At 39.3% G+C, this 16,821-nt stretch overlaps 1 protein-coding gene across 1 annotated transcript in view; it reads left to right on the top strand.

The window, feature by feature from the left end:
- lpgat1 (lysophosphatidylglycerol acyltransferase 1) overlaps positions 1 to 16,821 on the top strand; it is a 53,011-nt gene that overhangs the window by 3,468 nt on the left and 32,722 nt on the right. Inside the window, exons 3-4 of the mRNA XM_084376881.1 lie at positions 13,860 to 13,978; positions 15,529 to 15,624. Of these exons, the coding sequence (XP_084233007.1) occupies positions 13,860 to 13,978; positions 15,529 to 15,624 (215 nt within the window). The remainder of the gene's footprint in view (positions 1 to 13,859; positions 13,979 to 15,528; positions 15,625 to 16,821) is intronic.

The following is a 16,821-nucleotide window of genomic DNA, read 5'->3' as shown; positions in this document are numbered from 1 at the left end:
AATCAGTATGGAACAATAAACACTGGTGATGTAAACACGGCATTGGATAAACAGTTTTAGCAGAGGGGTCAGCATTCAGGGACAGCAGTCCAGGAGCATCAGTGTTGTTGTGACCCACACTCAAGGACATTTTGTCAAGGATGGGTCGATCAACCCTGTTACCTTTCTCTCACAAGGCAGTCCTCTGTAGCCACAAGTTCCCTGCACTTTGTGAATGACCTTTGAATCTGGATGACACACAATTTAGATGGTCCAGTTTTTGTCCAAGGTCACAGCTGTACTGTCATACATGCAGTACATATTTCCCCCCATTCTTTTTAAGTAACATCTGCAAATGATGGACGTGAAGGGATCTGAAAAAAAAACAATGTGGCACGCATAGAGCTGACAACTGACCAATTTAGTCGCCCCGTTCAATGTATTATAAGACAGACTTCTTCTGCAAAGATAATATTTTGTGGAGTTTCCAAGTTTGCACAAATTCCTGCTTGTCTTTTTTTTATACATGACATACATGAAGACATATTCCAGTTGTAGAACATTGATTTTATGTTGCTGTTTCTTGTAGCCCTAGCACTCAAGTAATGCTTGATGTGTGTCAGGGACACAGGGATACACATTCACAGCTTGACACACTGCAGTCTGGAAGCTGAGCTTTGGTTAACTATCAGAGATGAAGGATGTTGTGTCACCTCTGCTGGAGAAGCAGAGCAATGATGCTTTGAAGTTGATATACAGTAAGATCACCGTGTGTATGTACCAGTACTGACTGTTAAGCCTTGTGGATCTTTTGTTTATCAGGTCATCTGGTTGTCTTCTCACTATTTATTAAGCCTAATTGTTTGTCTTTTTCTACTCTTTCGTGTCTTTCTCTCCTCCTGCCTGCTCTCGTATTTGAGTGTCATTTAATTACTACAAAAGAGACATAACACACATGAAAGTACAAAGTAAAAGATGCATTTGACAGTAGTTATTTTCTAAATACCACAATAATATTATTATCGTGAAAAAAATTTGGCCACGTAATCATGTCGTGAAAATCTGATCTGAATCAGAACATGCTGATTTGCAGAAAACTTTCTTGACTGTCCACCCATGGTTTAGAAGTGCAATTTCAAGCTTCTCATAGAGGTTTAATATGAATCATTAAGTGAAAGGTGAAGGTGAGAGTATCTGGTAACGACAGGTGAATACACTCTGTTCAAGTGTGTATCAGTAAATGTTTATTGAACACTTATCTTATAGCTCTTCATGCCTACAGCAGGACTGGTGGATGCTCTTGACTAATTAAATACACATGGGTGTGTACAAGACGGGTTTTACATTGCACCAAAGAGACGAGATCAGACTCCAGTTCTTCAGTTATAAACTTTCTTGGTCTGATATCATAAGCAATTACCCGTATTCACATAGCATTACACAGAATTCTGATCTTTGACTGCCACTGAAATGTTGTCTTCAGTGTTCTGGTTTCCACTCTGTTGTTCAACTGCTGGAGGTCATTTCTCAGTGAGGGCAGTCAGAGTGAAATGTGTTTAAGTCATTCATCCATAACTAAAACAACAGAGTTATGGATTTTATTGAAGACCAGACGTACCTTGGGCAATCTGATACTGCTGTCACTAGCTTGGCTGCTTCACTTAGCAATGCCTTGTACACCTCTTTCCAGTGTGATTTTAAAAAAAAAAGTTTTATAAGCTAATGGCATTTTATACCTGCGTGTTCATTCAAACCCTTTATTTAACACACAAAGGGTAATTGAGAGAAAGCTGTCTTTGTCAAGGTTGCCCTGAATAAAGATAATTATACAGCATATAAGTATAAAATACAATACATGTGTATATATAACACATACCATACAGCAAACAACATAAAAGTGAAAGAAAACGCATACAGTCGCACTGCTCCAAGCCAGTCAAAAATGGCACTTAATTGAGCAAAATGTACAATTGGCCTGTTTGTGCAAATTGTTCCTCTTTTGTGGAACATAATATGTGAAAAGCTATTTTCCTGATCTTGATAGACCTTAGTATCACATTTTCAAGGACCAGATGGTCGTTCCACGCCAACTTACCCAGATTTCAGAACTTTCACCAGCTCTAATCATGGATTTCTTTTAAAAAATCTTAATTTCAAACTTGTATCAATTTCACAGGACCATGAACATGTATGATACCCAGGCAGTGTGGCCAGAAGGACTGTCACCATTCTCCAAATCCCCTTTTTGATTTGATTTTTGATTTAACTTTGATTTCCCCTGCACTGATGGCTATGGCAATCTTGGACCATCTCATCTGAATTTGTAAAGATCTAGAGATCATTGGTTTTATGCTCTAAAAACTGTCAGTTACATTTTCAAAATTTTCTTTAAAAAGATAGGTGTATTTTAGAGCAACAGTTTGACTTTATGCTGGTGGCTTTTTGCAGCAACTTTAAATAATATACACCAAAGGAAAGATTCCAGGGTTCAACAAAAAATACCACCTTTTGGGGCTTCAACAATAAACAATAAAAGATAGAAATGCAGTTTATTACAAGTCTGGTTCGTCAAATCTTTCCCTAAGTCAACCCTCTTCCCAAACAAATCAATAAAGGATCTGTGGTAGTGTTATCATTATGTTCAGTTCAGGTCTTCCCCCATGAGTAAACCCTCTTCCCAGACAAATCTATAAATAAAGGATCTATGAAAAAGAAAATAAACCCAACATCTCCGACATTGATTTACTTCTTGCACACAGGATAAGTGTCTGGAAGTGTTGCTGCAGGCTTCTGGTTAGCTAGCTATATTGTTTTTTCCTTCGGACATATGCAAGTAGGGAGCGAGAAAAGAAAAGGCAGAAATATGTTGCCACAAGACCCAGAGACTGGACAGACTCCAAAAAAATGTTCATCTTCTTCTATTGTGCATGGCCCCTTACTGGGACACTTAATGGAACAGAGACATTGTTAACATTATCGGTCACACATGTACTTTTCCAGCTCCGATACGTTAAAATGTCAAAATACACTTTGTGTGTCCTGCTGATGCTCCTTTTTCAGTTTCCAGCAGTTTGACTCAAACGCTTTGATCAGGCTTTTTTTTCTTAAATCTATACATTTGTATATCCGTTTTTGTACATCACAGATGCACTGTGTCACTGGTGCAACAAACCATGGTAATTATAATTCGTTAACCCACTTTGTAGGACTAATCTTTATTATTTGAAAAATACATTTTCAGAGAACTGACGGCTTCATGCGTCAAGAATGAATCACCCTGAGTTTACAAAAAAAAAAAAGATGTTTGTCAGACGGTTACACAAGTTACCTCAGAAAACCACTGACGGTATGAACATTTTAGAGTCTGGTGGTTTATTTAGCGCCATTACTGTTATGTGGTCACTTGTATTGTCATTTGACCTGACCCCCTTTTCTCTGTTGTTGACAAAAGCAGCACAACTGTATGAGGCCTGATCAGAGTGACACACACACACACATACACACACGCACAACAAACAGGTGCACTAAAGCCAGCAGGATTAAGTTTTCATTGCATGTTCCATGAGTGGGTGGTCTGTTGGACCTGTGAAGAGATCAAAGATGATGACTGTAAGATTGCACACTTGTTTCCCAGACTTTGATCCTATTCAGAATCTGATATTTACACGAGTCACAAAGTCACCTGGTTATTCATGTCCCTGTATACGTGAATATCACATTATCCAAACTTCTGATCCATCTGCTGTCCTCGCAGGCTTATCTTTAACTCCTTAGCTTCCCTGCAAGCTTTCTTAGATTAGTTGGATCGATGGAAAGTTGATCTGATACCATTTTGATAATCGATTATTCATTTACATGATTCCAAGCAAAATTAGCTTTTTTTAACTGATGTTTAGTTTTTATGTTTTTACAGTGTCCGTTTGTTGGTTGGTTTGTCAGCAGTGTTGTACAAAAAAATGTGGCACAAAACTTGGTATTTTCTCACTTTCTTTAACATTGTGAGAAGGACTTTTTTCGACATTTCTCAGGGAAGAATGCATGGATATAATTGATGGGGAAAAATCGGGCGTCTTCAGTTGGCTGGTATCTATGAGTACAATTTGATGTTGATCCTAGATCTGGTGCTTAAATTATGATCTAGGTGTTATCGGTGGTTTAAAAACATGAGTGATGCAGGCCTATCGAGTTTGATTTAATTAGGCTCAGTTGTATTGAAGTGGAGCATTGAGCCTTGGCGGAGGTATGCACTCTATTGAGTGTCATTCCAGTTTTGCTATTGTTATTTCCTTTTTGTAAAGTCTGTTTTTCTGCTCTTGTTTGATACCACCTTATCTGTTTTAGTACTGTCTAACTGTTTTCTCTTAGAGACTCATCAATTAATCAAGAAAAGACACAACTGATTAATCAGTCTAAAAGTAATTGTCACAACCGTTGACGATGAATCCACTTTGGTCTTTCTGGTAATTTGGTCTTTCTAACTTTGGTCTCTGGTCTGTCTTCTCGAAGGTTAATATTTCAGAAGCCCAAGGTGTCAAAGCTCAGGTTGACGTATGCAAATTGCTTGCTTTGTGAATATTTGTAAGTGTAAATGGACTATTTTTGTGTTTGGGACTGTTTGTCAGACAAAACAAGCAATTTGCATATGTCAACTTGGGCTTTGGGGAACTGTGATGGACTTTGGCACAACATTTCTTTTTCTTTTACATTTTATAGACCAAGCAATTAATCGATCAATCAAGAAAACAGACAGATGAATTCATAATGAAAATAATCCATCATCATGCTGACAGTCACTTCTGTGCAGCCGAGTTTGGGAGGTTTAAAAAACAGTGTCCTTTATTTTCTTAAAAAGACAACAAACTACCAGTACTGCAACAAATAATTATTTTCACTTCCAATTAATTTGCTAATTATTGTTTCGATTAATAAGATATTAGGAAACTGTGCAAAATGCCTGTTAACTTGTGTACTTGTTTTATTCAACCAAATGTTCAAAACCCAAATATAATGAGTTTACTGTCACATATCTGACAAACCCCCCCCCACAAAATCCTCACATTTGAGTGGCTGGAACCCATGAATTAGTTTGGCAATGTTGCTTGAAAATGAACTATTTGAAAATACTTAACATTTAATCCTTTGTCAATTGACTGAGGTTTCTCAACACCAGGAGAAAAGCTTGTCACATTGCTCTGTGTATAAGTTCGATTTCAGTGTTTCTGTAAATGTTTTGGTACAAGGACGATCAGTTTTCTGATGTGCTCAGCAGTAGGTAGAGCTGGAATAAATTCAATGTGGATCATTTCACTTTAAAGCTGTAACGGAAACAGCTCTTCATTTGTTAAACCCTCTGTACAGCCACGGTGCACCCACACAAGTGTTATCAGTTACTTGGCTGATTAGACTTATTTTCTGGACTGTGTGGGTGTGTACAGATCATGCTTGACTGACATCTTGCTGACTGTCCTGAATTATCTTTGGTACACCTGTCTGATTGAGGCCGTTTACAGCTTTATGATTCTTTTCTGTACGTCGACCTCAGCTGAGCCATATCGTGCGTCATCCTTGTCAAGTTAGTCTGTTTGACGTGAACATTTCTGGCATTTTGAACAGTATTTCTGTACGTTGGCAGGGTTTTTGTGAAGATACAAACATGTATCTTGTGATTGAAAAAGCAGCTCTAAAAGCATTAGCGCTGTGCACTTTTGAAAGCTATTCTTTAGGGAAAGGGTACTTTTGGTGTCTTGCCAACAGACTTTGGTAAAAGTTTAATGTGTATAGTGCATGGAAATGTATGCAATCATGTCTTGAAGCGCGAGTGAAGAAGGCAAGCATGGAGTAATGGGGGGTCAAGTTAGAGGGCCATAGCATGAGTGATAATTAGCATCACTCTTGTTCTGAAGCTCTGAACATGTTTGCGTAAGTGGAGGCTGATGTTTTATTCCCTGGGATATTGATATGGGCGGATTGTGTTGTAAATCTATATTTTAATGTTAATGTGTTGTGATGTAATTAATAAAACAAACTTTGAGAAGCAACAAATGGGGTCACATTAGCTTTAAATGAACGCAAGAAATTAAAGGCAGTTAATGAGACCTATTTACTCCATTGAAAAAAAACAAGGGTACTACTGCCCTGATAACTGGATTTAGTCTAGTAGCATACTCTTTAGCATGTCAGGTCTTCCCACAGACTGATTGTAACCTGCTTTTGTACTGCCAGACCATGGCTGTGATAATTGTTTTACTTGTCTTGTCCTCTTGAGCCAAAATCCATGTTCATCACTCAACCTTTTACGATATGGTTTAAACATTTGGCATTATGGCATTTATACTATTGGACATGCGTGTTTTCATCCTTTCCAAATGATCTGCATTACATCATGCAATAGCCTGACCAACGCTTGAGTTTTTAAGATGATATTGATATTTGAGAATCAGATGATGGTACACCTGTAGGCTGAGGAAGATATAAAATATTATTGAATATCGCAATATTTGCAGTCACCTGCCATATTTTTCACAATATCAAATATGCAGATCCAAAAGAGGCGTGAAGGTACACATCATGACGTTGACATCTGTGTGGTTTCTTTCAAGGTGTTTCCCCCGTGTCCACCTGTTAATGTAAACCTGTATCCGCCGACTGTTTATAATCATATGGATGCTGTTATTATGTGTTGTGATAGAGATCCTGACCCACCATGCATCCCGGATAGTGTCAAAGTTACGTTTTTCGTAATTTTCTAAATTACATAATTACATAATCACCATCAGCGGACGCTGTCTGACTCTCACTCACAAAAGTTCACTGAAGTCTCAGTCAGGAGGGCTGACCATCACAGGGATTTTTTTCCAATACAAGTTGCCAGAGACAGTAACTACAACAACACAATAGTGGAAGGCGACAAAGACGTGAGTTAAAGTGTTTTTCGGGCAGAAATGTGACAGAAGAGTCGGTAGGACGGACAGGGTGACAGACACTTTTCCATGTATAACTGCAGTATTTCTTTCCTCATATAAGTTGCCAAAGACACTACCAGTTACCACGTTACTGTTGTTTGGTCCTGTAATGTTGCTTTGTGGATTGAAGTGTGGGACATTTATCTTTTATTTGATGAGTGAAGGATCTGTTTAGTTGTCAGACTGTGAACACAATCAGATCGCAACACCCCTGATCGTCTCTGGCTTTTCCATTCACACAGATGCGGCTCGCCTCATTTAGGGTTTTTATAGTTAAATATATCAACAACTGTTCAACCTTTAGCTTCCTTGTAACCTTTAGCTTCCTTGTAACTGAAGATCAGGGTTAGTGTAAAGACAGAAAAAGCTTAAAATTTTGGCTTGCAATTTCTAAAATATATGCATGGCAAAAGATGTTGAAAATATACAAGCAGAAAGCCTTCCACCACAATGTTGCTGGCATTTATTTGCCATAGTTAATCGTTGCTCTTTATCCAGTTGACCCAGTAACCAGGAAGCTTAAACTATCAATGAAAAATGTCCCTTTCTGCCGTGGCTTGTGACACTGGTCTTATAATTTTGGAGACTCTTCTTCGGCCACAGTCACATTTTATGAAGGAGCTGGTGTGATGCTTTGGCACATCTCTCTCCTCCTCCAGAGAGGGAGAAAGAAGTGTAGATGGGCGGCAAGGTCAGCTGCACACCGTTTAGCTGACCACCGATAGCGGATTAGACAGTGTGCCTGCAGCATGGCTGTCATCCTGCTGCGCTAACTGTGTCATCTCTCAAAGACAATTTCCCTAATGTATTCTATCTGACAGATGACCCATCTCTGTGATATCATTTACGCTCGTCTCCTGCAACAATGGAGAATTCAGCAAGCATGAAGGCATGCTCCTTTATGAAATGACATTGCCTTCAGGGTACCTACACCCTACACAACCCTGGCAGGTGTCACAGATGTGTCATTTTTCTACAAGTATGCTCTTGATTTCTGTGCTCATGAGGATTGATCTCATTCTCCGGAGGACAGGAGGTGAAACAAAGGCCTAAATTGAACATGCCAACAACTCGTCTCCCTTCATTCCCTTTTTTAAATCACTTTCTTTGACCGCAAGGAGATTTCCTTGTGAGTATGTGTGGCACTGGACGATTCAAAAGCACCCTGTGTTGCCAGTCCGCAGCTTAGACAATGGTACAAAGTACATTAAAGATGATAGAATGAATTATGATTTAACATGTTGCTCATATCCTATTGTAATTGCATGCAGCAAACAACAGTTAATAACCTCACGTCTATTTAAGTGGCTTTCTTATGCGTAACAATAATATAATACAATAAGCAGTAATAAACAACAGGGAGCTTCCTGCATTAAAAATGGACAATTATTGTTCATGCTTGAAGCATGGAGTGTGTTCTCCTTCATCTTCTAATGAGCTGCTGAATAAACAAGTTGTGTATTAGCATTACATGACTAAATCTAATATTGAACATGCTGAATAGCGAGCAGCAGGTAGAGTGGGTTGAATTTAAAGTTGGAATGAAACCAGCAAGAAACCTTTGTCACTGAAAACGATCCCAAGAAAATGACTTGGCCTTTTACTGTGACTCATGCAGAAATGGTTAATCTGACAGGTTGCTTGACATGATTTTCACCAGGGGTAAAGATGGCAGGTCGTACACCTCATTCAGCAGTGTTCACTTGCACATAATTGCATGGTTTTAAAATAAAAGGCATGCTGTATTTGGATATGCCAACATGACACAATGAACAGATTTCAGCTGTTTTATTCCAGACATCCTCTTATTTGTTGAAACCCAAAGTTTAGTAAAGTATAGTCAAATGGCTCAACCAATCATATTCAAGAAAGGGATGTGTAAGGAAAAAGTCATTACACAAATAAACATAAATTTGGGAATTACAGTATTAAGTAGACAAGTCGCCATTGTTGTGGTGGCGTCCGCCTGCAACATCAGCATATGTAATGTTACTTTTACCTACGATTTCAAGGACATCGGGAAGAAACCTTGCAGTTCTCAGCTGCTCCAACAGTAGTAACAAACTTGTGTACTCTTAGTTTGTGTAATGACTTCCTTCATATCCAAGAGCGTGTGCATTGGTGCTTGGCACATTTGTGTAGAAAGACAGAACAGTAGACATAGTAAGAAAATGAGATTTTACTATAAAGAAAAGAGGGGAACTCATCCTCTTACCATCACTGAAACTATAGTTGTGTTGTTGTATTGTGGTGTTTTGAGGTTGCTGTTGGTGGAGACAATGATATCACCCCTTTTTTCTGTATGAGTTGCTGTTTTATTCTTGCACCAAAAATGTTTATCATTTTCAATTGTGGTGTGACATCATGTTGTGTACAGCAGGACTGTTATCCATTAAAATAACAAAACTACGACGCCAGAAATGCAAGCTTTAAAAGTGCTTTGCCTGAATTTTGTCAATTCTATATCTTGTAGCTGTCTGGAACTGCGTTGGTGTCAATCTTCTTGTTTTATTTAAATTCTGCTGATTTAAGAACAAGTCCGGTTAATTATCTGCCAGCAATCCTAACATCAACCCCCCCATTGAAGGGAAGCGGTCGCTCACTCTGCCGCCTCAGGCCTGACTGATGCAACATTTGCATCACACAGAACTACAAATGGTCAAACCCGCCCAGAACTGTGGGGGTTTCCAGTAAATAATCACAGGCCGGCTAATTCTCCTCACCGCCTCGTTTCAGAGCTGTCGAATTTAGTTTAAATTGCAAAGGAAGCCCATGTGTTCTCCAGGAGGGTTATTGTTGTCACCTCATCGTCTCACGCCATGTTTCCTCCTTTTGTTGCAGCTGCTATGTGTATCCTGTCAACAATCAGTTACAGGTGAATGGTTAGTAAAATGGTCTGTCTGCTCTGAGGCCTGACGATGTAAATGAGGGTAAGAGAGAGCAGAGGATCATTAGAAATCCACTCCTGTTGATCCTGATGGAGATGCTGGTCATTGTCATGTTGAAAGGGCTTGTCAAGTAGAAGTACCTCGTCACTGATGATCATAAACAATGGCGAGGGCTCACTGATTTTTCCACGTAGTAGACTCCTATAAAGACCATGCTGTTCTCAGTTTTCTATGTGGCTAGACACATGATCCGATCTGAAAATAGTAGTGAAAAGTTTGATGTTATAAACTGTAATTTAAAGCCTCTTTGATAGGATTCAGCTACAATTGAACTTAAATTCTGTATTAATATTTTGATATACGCCATTTGTTAGTTTTACTTCACACGTTACATCTGGGTCACTAAATAAACAGATATTTCCTCAGTTTTTATTTTCAAGTACTGAATCACAAATTGACCACACCAAAAAAAGAGCCCAGAGGCTGGGCTTACTTTTAGCCCGTCCTTCAATTGTTAAAAAAAAAAGAAAGAAAGTTAATAACTGGGTGTTGTCCACCTATTAGATACTTTCAACATTGCTTAAATTGTTAATAAGACATCTTATTGCCTTAACGATTGCCTTCAACTGATAGGAGTGTTCGTTAGCTGCTAACGCTACTCTTGTCTTGCTGATGGTAGTTTTCTCTGAGTGATTACTCCTGTCTGTAACTTTACCGTCAGAGGATGGCATGTTTTCTCCTTGAATCACCAGCAATTTTCGAATATGACATTTCTTTCAGCGTAGATATTTAGTCAGGGGGCTGGTATGTGATTGGAGAACGTAGCTAGCTCGCACAACCCAATACATTCTGACAACCCTGATTTCAAAAAAGTTTGGACGCTGTGTAAAATGTAAATATAAACGGAATGCAATGATTTACAAACCCTTTTCAACCTATATTCAACTGAATATAAGACAATATATTTAATTTTCGAGCTGAAAAACTTCAATGTTTTTGGTAAATGTACACTCTGTCAGCAACACAAGGCACTGTGATCCATCACCTTTTCTCTGAGCAACACTCAGCAAGCATTTGGGAACAAGAACATGAACTCTTGAAGTTTTGAACATGAAATTCTTTCCTGTTCTTACTCATCGATTTCAGTTGCTCAACAGTCCAAATTCTGTCATTTCAACCATTGCTGCATGCTATTGATGCAAGATCATCAGCTTTGATGTGAACAGCAACTGACTAATCATTGATTTGGTGAATAAATCATATGAATTTGATAAAGTATCTGGCTGTGAAGCTGGCTGAAAAGTCACAAAAAGCGGAAATGACTCATATCATCAACATTTTGGCGGCTCATGATCAAAATTGTTCTGTGGGTAGATCAGACCTCCATGTACCTGTGTGCAGTGTACCCTGCTTGATGTGCCTGTGCTTGGCCCAAAGAACTGCAGCTTGCAGCTATATTCTGCTTTGTATTATTTTTATCACTTTGACAGCGAATAAAAAAGGCCTGGTTCTGTTCTCAGCCGTACATGGATACCTTGTGTGGTTTCACTGAAGAGGGAAGCATTATTTATGGATCGTAGACATGCAAATAAGCCCGATGTCCTGCCATAGCAGGATGTAGACTTAACCTGCTGTTTATCCAAATGAAAAATGTTATTTCAGGCAGGGAGCTCCCATACCAACAAGTCTGCTGATGCTGTGTGTTGACAGAAAGCCTGATGATTACGTTTGTTAACTGAAAATATTCAGACTGTAACCTGCGGTGTTAGTTTCTAAAAATAAATTAATGCTACCTAAAAAAAGAAATGGGTGCACAAGTTCTACATCTGATACTGCGCAGAAATGATTGTGCTGATTTTTTTATATTTTAAAGGTAGTAGGTACATTTTGTCCATGTTGGGAAAATGTAATTGTGTCGGTTATTATAATTTGCCAGAATGCTATGAAATCTCCATAAATAAGTAGAAATGCTAACATTAACATTCTTCTTGCATATGAAATACTTTTTTATAATCAATATATCTTAAGTACCTACATCTTTGTTATTCCTACAAGGTGTTACATATTTAGCCCGTAGTATTATTGCACCTTATTTTTAACACACCATGCATGTGGCTGCACCAGAAACCACATATGAATACACAGACGATCAGAAAGTCTACAAACCATCCCTTTTTTTGCGTTTTCAGACAGTTTCCTCTGCTCCTCTCATGTGGTCAATAGTGAAAGTGATGTTCGGAAACTCGCTTCTCCTTTTTAATTTCTCACCACATGGCCAACGTTCTAACACATTAGGGGTATTACGACTCAGAAACCGAGACTGAAGCCATGATATTAACGTCCAGTCCTCTCCCCAAAAAGGGCAAAAACAGTGAAAAAACACATTGGGACTCTGTTCTGGACTGTAAACTGCTGCCTCTACATGATGCATTTAGGGGCAGCTTATACCTTTTTTTTTGCTGCACTTAGTTCATATGTAGGCTGGTCTTTAAATGAAGTGTTTTTTAATCCATATATTTTGTGTACATAGTTTATTTATGTGAAGTTAATTTAAATAGTTATCTACCTTTTTATTATGTTCTGTGGTGATCTTGCTATTCCAGTTGTAGTTGAATTAATAAAACTGTGACGCATGAATCGAAACGTGGCTCATAAATGAAGGTCTGAACCAAATTGTTGTTTTTGAATTTGAATTTTAGAATTGTTACACCCCTAATACACATGATGAGTGAAATACAGTAATAAATACATGAATAAATCTAGCCTTAAATGAGCCCTTTGCATGATGTAATCAGCCAAACCATCTCTGGAGGTGGAGACTCATTTAGCTACAAGAAGGCAGGAGCATGGAATTAAACTCCTGATCCAGGCAGCGAGGATCTGCACATCAGACAGGTGGCAGGCTGTTTGCTGTCAGAACACTTGGATTTAAAAACAACAGTCAGTTTTAAATGATAAAACATTCACCCTTAATGTAAACAAATTGGATTTCAGTGATGGCTTTCCTCACTCCATTTTAATTGTGTTGACACAATGAACCCCACCCATCACACATTCCAAGATGTCTAAATCACATTTGCTTTCAGCTTGTTTTTGGTCCCACTGTAGTTTTATTACTTTGCATAATACCTTTATGACACATTAACAGTTGTTAGTGAACTTTGGTTGGGAGTTTTTGATCTGGATCTGAATGAATTGCATAATCAAGAAATCCAGGAATGTGAGAGGCCGTCTATGACCGAAACAACACAAAATAAGCCACAAAAAGTCAGGAAAGTTGATCATGTTGTCTTTGTTGTTCTCCACTGTGGTCCGACCGAGCTACGGCGTAATGTGTATATATACAAGAGGTCACCGTGCTCAGGCCCAGTTGCAGCCGGGGCAGTGTGAGTGCAGAGCAGCAGGGGCCTAGTGTGAGTGGTGCCCTAAGTCTAAAAACATCCAACTGTGCTGCTGCCTGTCTGGGACAGGTCTCTCTTGATAAAGACATTCTTACGTTCAATTAAACTTTTAAGGGTTAATATTTAAAAAAACTTGAATGGAAATCAGATAAATGTTGTGACCGTCTGTGTATATTTTTTAAGTTAATCCAGATCAATTTTCACATTATATTTTTTTAAATATTAAAATAAATAAAAAATGCTTGAGACAAATCTTTTTATTTAAAGGCACCTTGTGGAGTTTATGATCCGTAGTAGTGCTATGGAGCAATGAGGATGTGGTGTAACACAAATTCCTGCCAATGGTCACACAATATTTCACTGATAGACAGTTGGAGACGGTAATGCACAAAGAAACACAGCGAAGCACTAACAAAAAGCAGTTAAGAAGACTGTTGGCTAGCAAACATGGATGTAAACAATTAATTCAACATGTTTGTTGGACCTCAAAGATGCAGTGAGTTTGAGTGACGAACACAAATGTAACAGAAACTTTGTTTACAAGAAAAGTCCACAGGGCACTTGTAAAGGACTCTATTTGCACAGCCTATTTAACCATGATGTGTCCGTCTGTTTATCTCGTCTTGCAGTAACGGAGTGGGGTGACGACGTACGGCCCATCTCTGAAGAGGAGGCCATGGTCATCGTCAACCACCAATCCACAGGAGACGTGTGCACCCTCATGATGTGCCTGCAAGACAAGGGCACGGTAAGAAGAACAGAGAAATGTGTTACCTCCGCAGTCTCTTAGGAAATTAAAAATATAACCAAGTTAAGGTTGACCGGGATCACATGAGTGTAAATAAAAGCCATGCAGTAATTTGAACCTGCAGGGCACTTGGTCCCGTCTGTGGTTTGCAGAACAGGATGCTGTCTGAGCATGTTTTCATGTGTATGTCGCTGCAAATAGTATACTTAACTCAGGCTATGAGCCTGAGTTAAGTATGTGTTCTAAGGATGTTTGCCAAAGGTTGTCGGTTTATTTAGCCAAATTATATTTGAACAAAGTGAAAACTGCAAGTTCAGTCTTAAACAAAAGAAAAGGTCCTTTTTTTAATCAGCAACTTAGGATGTTTTGAGCAAGTTATTTTGTAATCGGACGTTATTTATAATTTGTACTTAGTTCTTTTTGTAGAGCAGGAGAGAGCCATAGTGATATCATGATATGCTTTTCAAGTCAAAGTAGTCGACACCGTAGAGACAGACAGCAGTGCTGTGGTCTGCTGCATTCAAATTACAAAAATGAGTTTCGAGCGCTCAGCAGAGTTTGTCAGGCAGGCGACAACAGATGTGCGAAGATCCGAGCGGCTGCTGCTTTGCATTCTTTCACACTGATCATTTTCAACAGGCAAGGAAGCAAAACGTGTCCAAACTTCACACACCCATTCCTCTGTTTCAATAGGACACTTGTTCTTTTACTTAATTACACGGAAATGTCACTTCATGTACACCTTCAAAGTAAACATAGTAGATAAACATGCAGATTGTCTCCTATTTCATAAGTGGAAATATAGAGACATGAAACTGGAGATGAAAAGCGTTTTGACAAGCTATATAAAAGATAAGAAGTTGCATATTAAAACATGATCTGCATTAATTTAACCATCAGATCTGACAAGCCCACAGCAGAACATATTCATCCTCACTGTGAAAACCAGACATTGTTAGGGGCTCAGCTGCTTGTTTGTTACACGTCATTATTAACCAAATGTACATTAATCATCTACAGAAATAACTTTTTTTCTGCCTGTAAAACAATATCGTCAGCAGCAGAAGTGAGTTTGAAAATAGAAAATCAGCAAAGAAAAAAGTCTTATTACCTGTGAAGTCACTTTTCGCTCAAAGAATCGATTATTTGACTAGGTGTAGCTCGCTGTCCCGCCACCTTACAAATCATCCTGAAAATCGCCTGTGGATTTCTGGGACGGCGGGGGCAGCTGTGTTGTGTTTATTTTTTGTTTTTTGGCTGAGGGCTGGTGCTGCACTGGAGCCGCAGAGCTGCGCGGCACAGACATGATGACATGATCCGCCTCAACAACTGCATCCCTGGCCCAGTTTATCCTCTTACCACTGAAAGGACAGTAAGCCAAAGCTGCATTGGTGCAGGTCAGGAGGGGTGGAAGTGCTCAGAGGGGCTGTATCAGTTTGGGCGCTCTTGGCACCGAAGCCAAAGTCGCGTGCTTTTGCTTACAGGCAAATGTGGGAGTGAGCAGCTGGGTTTGTTACAGACTGTCATTGTGTTTCTCTTCCCTTTTTCAGGTGGTACGAAAAATGATGTGGTTGATGGACCATGTGTTCAAATACACCAACTTTGGCCTAGTGTCCCTCATCCATGGGGACTTCTTCATCAGACAGGTAAGACACCCATGATGGCACCAAACGTCTTAGTATGTTTTATGTGTGTGTGTGTGTGTGTGTGTGTGTGTGTGTGTGTGTGAGAGGTCCGGCCCCCAGAAACACTCCACTCTGGACGTCCCTCTTTTTATACATCCTGAGCAGCGTCATATGAGTTAAGAAAACATTTTTTGGAGAAAAATGTGAATATCCCTGAGTGCAGGATGAGTCTTCAACATTTTTATTAGCATTTTCTAGGAAATTGTAAGACTTTTTTATTAGAAGAGAAAGATCTTTATTGACTTGTTTTTTTATGCCCTAACAAACTAAATAAACAAACTTTGTTTTCATGATTAAATAAACAAACTGACCTTAAAGGACAACATCATTTCATATTGTTTTACTTTGTTTATATTTGGTGGACCCTGCCACCTTTCTAGCCTCAAACAGTGTTCTGGGGACCTTTTTCCCTTTTTTCTTCTTTGCTTGTTCAGTTATGGAAAAGATAAATATTCAGAAATAGTCATATGAGATAGAAGCACTGAAACTTTAAAATGTTTGCTTTTACTGTAATCAGAAGTTGTCGACATTGACACGCTCTGCTGCACACGGTTAACACTGAACATATTTAGCTGCTGGTCAGTGTTTTAATCCGTAAATTACCCTCAAGGCTTCATCTGAGTTATTGCTTGGATGTGAATGACTACTTCCCCACAAATGTCAACACCTTGTTTTTCCCTGAAAGTCTTGAGATTAAAACGCACACCTTCAGGCCATAACCCAAATCTTCTGACCTCCCGGCTGCTGCCGCCTTCTTCTTCTGCACTCTGCAAAGTGGAATCGCTGCCCATCTGCTTGTCCCAGCTGGACCGCAGATATGTTGGTGGGTTTCCTGCGGCCATGGCGTCCTCTGAGAAGGATAAACGGCAGTGGACAGTAGTGTGGGAGGTCTGCTCGGCCCCGCTGGGTCAGACTGACCCTCTTGTTGTGGGGGCAGCTGGAACAGAGCAGCCTGCTCTGACAGGCCTACACATGGAGCCTAGAGGGCTGTTACTGGTCAGGGAATTCCTGGAAAATCATGCAAGTTTGAGAGGGTTAATTCCAGATAAGGAACGCTGCAGATTCATAGCAAATCAAAATATAAAATTGGATCCACTCACAATAAACGGATATTTCTCCTGTATCTACTGGCCAGAAATACAAGATTTGACTAGATTT

Source organism: Pagrus pagrus (assembly GCF_965226575.1).
Source record: "Pagrus pagrus genome assembly, chromosome: 16".
NCBI classification, from domain to species: domain Eukaryota; kingdom Metazoa; phylum Chordata; class Actinopteri; order Spariformes; family Sparidae; genus Pagrus; species Pagrus pagrus.
Note: the sequence above shows the minus strand (reverse complement) of the source record. Positions and strands in the feature narration are given on the sequence as shown.